Raw genomic sequence first — 4,438 nt, 5'->3', positions numbered from 1 at the left:
CAATTTGTACATAACTTTTATAAATATAGTATATAAAAAATATATAAATATAAATATATTTTCATTCAAAATGCAAAAACAAAAAAGATTCATAGACATTCAAGCAGAAAGCGAAAAAAAATAAAAAACGAGAAAATTGACTATAAAAAAGGAAGAAAAGAAAACATAAAACAAAGCTCGTGTGTATTATAGTAGAGTTTATATAAAGCTGGGGGACTAGAGATGTAGCATAAAGGAAAAACCACGCACTTGGCAAACATTGTAAATCGAATTAACGGCAAAAGGGAAGAAAGGGAAGAAAGGAAAGAAGCAAAATGTCTACGTTTAAGCTGGTAAACAAACAACAAAATTATTATAAATAAATGAACATAGAAAGTGTATAAGTGAGAAGGCGAAACTGTAACTAAATCTAGACTTATTTGTTAGTTTTTAAAAACATTTGCGAAATGCATGCGACAGATGCGCAGTCACCACAGCAGCAAAACGGGGGAAAGAAGTCAGATGGGGGAGAAAAAATGTACCAAGGATGTTTATAAATTGTTTCGTAAAACAACTAATGTATTTTCAATAATATTTAACTAATATTAATAATAAAAATCAGTGCATAAGTAATTTTAGTAACTATAGAAAATGTTTAAATGAAATTACAAACGAAAATAAAACAAACACACAAAAAACCACAACAAAATAACAAAAAGAACTTGCCGAGTATTTTGATTTCAAATGTTGGCAACCGCTGTTTGTTAACATATCGCTGTTAGTTAACAGAACACTGTGCGCATAACAGCACAAGAATAACGAACACACAAACACCACAGCACGAGATAACAGCAGTCAAATTTTTATTGAAATTTGTTCAAAATTTGCATTCTTTGAATATTGTTTATTGTTGCTGCGCTTCCGCTTGTTGCTCCTGATGGCCATTTTGATCGTCCTGGCCCTGTTGCTCCTCCTGGCCATTTGGCTCCTCCAGGCCCTGTTGCTCCTGCTGCCCACGTTGCACCCGTTGACGCAACTGCTCTTCCTGGACTTGCAGCCTTCTTTCGCGCTGGTGCTCTATAACTGCCTGAAGTCGCTCATGCCACACAGGATGCTCTGGTAAATGTATAGCACCCGCTGCCAAACGTGCATTCGACTCTCTTAGGGCCGTAATTAGCTCATTGACCTGTTGCATTGGGACATCTTGTTGAGCGGCAACAATCAGCGTATTTTCCATATTCTCCGCCATGCACTCCACCATGGTGTTTATTCCTTCATCGGTTCGGTTCATCTTTTAGAAACGGAATGCACAAAAATTTAACAAAATAATTTTGAAAATCATCTTTTAGAGCACAAACCTTTAAGCTAAATTAATTTTGATTTTTCTTTTAACTATCAGAAAACCTGCTGTCCCTCTTGTTTGAGTCCAACTTTTTTTGTGAATAGTTTTAGTCTTGAAACCAAAAAGCGGTGCCCACTCCGATTAATGAGAAATTAAACAAAGTTTTGAACAAAAAGCAACGCCTACTTCAACACAATGAAACATGTCAATTTACTTCGAATTGTGCAGGAGATGCAGGAGAGGGAATATAATTTTCGGGACAGTTATTTGGTATGGTTATAATTCTTCGAAAACTACAAACATAAATGCCCCGTTATTCTTTTCCAATTAAAATTCGCCTATCGCCAAGCACTACCGATATCGGGATACGATAGCAATTAACAGATGGCGCTGTAAAATGTATGATGTAACAAGATGTATCGATTTGTGTAATAACCCAAATGTATGAACAGCATCAAACTTTTGCACAGTGGCAAGGCTGTTGCTTCTAAGGCTGCCGGATCTTTAAAAATAGCTGGTTCAACCGTCGCCAGTAGTCAATTGCAAAATCCATTCGTCTGGGCTTCATCTAAAGCAGTGCAAGCAATTCAACCAGTCTATTGAGTATGCCAACAGTTGGGATTCGGATTTCAAGTAAATTTGGGAGTGCATTTTTGGTGCACTCGTGTTATTATGTGAGAGCTGCTTTCGGCATCCATTTGGTTTCTTGAATTATTTGTTTTTATTAAAAAATAAGCAAAACTACGTTTATAACAAGTTGATTTCCATTTCCATGCTCATTGTAATTTCTAAATTTTAAATTTTGCTTGCAATTTGTTGTTCGTGTTACTAGGGTTTCCTATTACAAATATTTGTTTGCCAATTTTAGTTATCCATTCCAACATTGAACAATTTCGAAAGTGCTTCAACCGTTCCTCCTTTTCGTTCGTATAACTAATCAAATGGGCAATGATCTTGTGGATCTTTCTTCCTGCTGTTCTTTCAAAACTTTTACTTTGTATCTTTAGCTTTCATTAAATTCTTTAAATTTCTCTCTCTTTCTCGGCTCGTAGTACACACACAGACATACAATTGTATTAAATTTATTATTGTTTGCTTTGCTCGGCGCTGCTTAAATATTTTCTCTCTCTGTTCTCTCTCTCTCTCTCTGTGTTGCTCTCCACTCAACTTTTTTTCATCCACGAGTTTTGCTTCTGTTTGTTTGTTTTTGTTTTTGTTTTTGTTTTAACTAATTAACAATTTTGTTTTGTTTTTTTTTTCACTTCTTACATTGACCAAAATGCTTCAACATGCTTCAAATTTTGCTGTTATTTCCAGTTTATAGCTGAGAAAAACAATTACAATTCATTATTTTACTTGGGGCTGTCCTCCTTCTGCATCATCGTCTGCTTTTTGTCTTCTCTTCTCTGCTGTTTTGGGGGTTTCTTCTTGAGGAATTTAAAAACTATCACGCACTAGAATTATCATTGGAACGGGACGTGGATGGACCGGCACCCTGATCATCGCCTAACACGAATGTGGGACTCTGGCGGGATGTGTGATAGTGGTAGCCCTCACGATAACGCTGATTGGGTTTTGTCCGTGCGGTTTGTGTGTGACCCAATGCTGGACGCTGATTGTTGAGCACATCGGGTCGTTTGGCTGCACGAGAGAATAATTATTAAGATAATTATAAATGCAGTAGCAGATTCTTCATTGATCTTACCAGGTATATAAGGCTTTTGATTATAGGACGATTGTTGTTGTTGGTTATATAGTTCCCCACCGCTGGCTGCATTGCCATTATGATATGGCGTCGCATGCAGCTCGGTGCTACAAATAATGGGACTCATCGGTGTCATTTCGCGATCCTCGATAAACAATTCGCTGGCATCGTCGGGCACCTGACGATACTGAGTCCATGGCCAGGATGCGATGCCCGATAAAAGAAATGCCTCCAAGGCGCACACATATCCAATAATCTACAGGAGCAAATTTAGGGTTTTATAACTATAAATGTGGTTGCTATAAGGACTTACGCCTGTGGCTAATAGTGTGTCCTTGGAGTGCTTTGATACCCATGTGTATTCCGTGGCACAGAGGACCATGTGGACAAGCAATGTGGAGCTCAAAATAAATATCAAACCAATACTCAGGTACATCCACGTATTCTGGGGAGAGAAATGGCATTAGAGATGGAGTTTCCTGGGAGTTTATTTGTCATCAGACTCACCACTTTAGTCCAATTGAATGGAAACATGAGCGCTATATGCGATATATCCAGAAAGATCATGAGACATGTGATGAGTAGCGAGAAGAGCGCACAGAAGACCATCAGTCTCAGGCGTCCAATGAGTGGCAGTAGAAAGAGGCCCACCTGTACCGTGCCCGCTGAACATTCGCAGGCCAGGCAAGCGGCCGAGGATAACTACGAAGAGCAATTAATATATTAGTTTAGATATTTAACTAAAGTTTATAATTGTTTTACCACCAATAGTATGCGCACAATCCCTGTAGGCGTTTTCAAATGTTGCGGATCACAGTGTAGGGCAACGCCCCATGGCAGCGGTGTGGCGCCGCTGCGTTGCTTGTAGTTGGCATGCGAATCCCATGAGGTGCATGTGCCCAGCGGTGATTCGAGGGATAGCGAGAGCTCGCCGGCCCTGCTGCCAGCTATTTCAAAGTCCTGCTCATCGTCCAGCTGACAGCAGACCGGCTCCAGCTCCAGCTCACGTATCTCGTCCAGCAGCAGTTCTATCTCGTCCGTCCCATATAGATCAGATACAGACGGTATGAAACGTTGGGGTTGTTGCATTGCCCGTTGCGGGATGTGTCCCACATCACCGATGGTTGCCCCTCAAACTTTCAATAACTTTCTCTCTCTCTCTCTGTCACTCTCACTCTCCCTGTCTTTGTCTCCCCACGTAGCTGAAAGTATAAGAATGTAGGAAGACAGCAAATGAGGCTACGTTCTGGTTGTTTTTTGTTTTTTGCTCCATTTGATATGCCACAGAAATTGATAACTGTCAGAGCAACTGGCCCCCGACGCTCATTAGAGGTGGCCCCAGACCATCATGCCACAACCTCCAAGCTATGTACGTCCTGCCCCAAGCATTTGTGCATAACCATAACGGTAAT

General features: G+C 40.0%; 2 protein-coding genes across 2 annotated transcripts; both read right to left on the bottom strand.

Annotated features, from left to right (window-relative positions):
• Window positions 1-866: 866 nt before the first annotated feature.
• On the bottom strand, window positions 867-1,474 carry LOC117582271 (putative uncharacterized protein DDB_G0271606). The gene is made up of 2 exons (XM_034269900.1): window positions 1,338-1,474; window positions 867-1,270 (listed from the first exon to the last, which is right to left on the bottom strand). Exon 2 carries the CDS (start codon window positions 1,268-1,270, stop codon window positions 884-886), a length of 387 nt encoding a protein of 128 aa, XP_034125791.1. The 5' UTR covers window positions 1,338-1,474; the 3' UTR covers window positions 867-883.
• A 1,069-nt stretch (window positions 1,475-2,543) lies between these two features.
• Window positions 2,544-4,115, bottom strand: LOC117582269. Its single transcript, XM_034269898.1, has 5 exons — window positions 3,789-4,115; window positions 3,534-3,728; window positions 3,340-3,471; window positions 3,027-3,282; window positions 2,544-2,962 (listed from the first exon to the last, which is right to left on the bottom strand). The coding sequence occupies exons 1-5, from the start codon at window positions 4,113-4,115 to the stop codon at window positions 2,769-2,771; spliced, it is 1,104 nt and encodes a 367-aa protein (XP_034125789.1). The 3' UTR covers window positions 2,544-2,768.
• Window positions 4,116-4,438: the final 323 nt, after the last annotated feature.

Source organism: Drosophila guanche, unplaced genomic scaffold (genome assembly GCF_900245975.1).
Source record: "Drosophila guanche unplaced genomic scaffold, DGUA_6, whole genome shotgun sequence".
In the NCBI taxonomy this organism is placed as follows: domain Eukaryota; kingdom Metazoa; phylum Arthropoda; class Insecta; order Diptera; family Drosophilidae; genus Drosophila; species Drosophila guanche.
The sequence above is the reverse complement of the archived record's forward strand: the minus strand, read 5'-3'. Positions and strand labels throughout refer to the sequence as shown.

What these genes read in the sequence shown, in the direction of transcription:
- LOC117582271 (XM_034269900.1), bottom strand. Translation starts at nt 1,270, where the DNA reads ATGAACCGAACCGATGAAGGAATAAACACCATGGTGGAGTGCATGGCG.
- LOC117582269 (XM_034269898.1), bottom strand. Translation starts at nt 4,115, where the DNA reads ATGCAACAACCCCAACGTTTCATACCGTCTGTATCTGATCTATATGGG. An exon ending in CATTCAATTGGACTAAAGTG is followed by an intron (nt 3,472 to 3,533) that starts GTGAGTCTGATG and finishes TTCTCTCCCCAG; the next exon opens with AATACGTGGATGTACCTGAG. An exon ending in TCAAAAGCCTTATATACCTG is followed by an intron (nt 2,963 to 3,026) that starts GTAAGATCAATG and finishes TCTCTCGTGCAG; the next exon opens with CCAAACGACCCGATGTGCTC.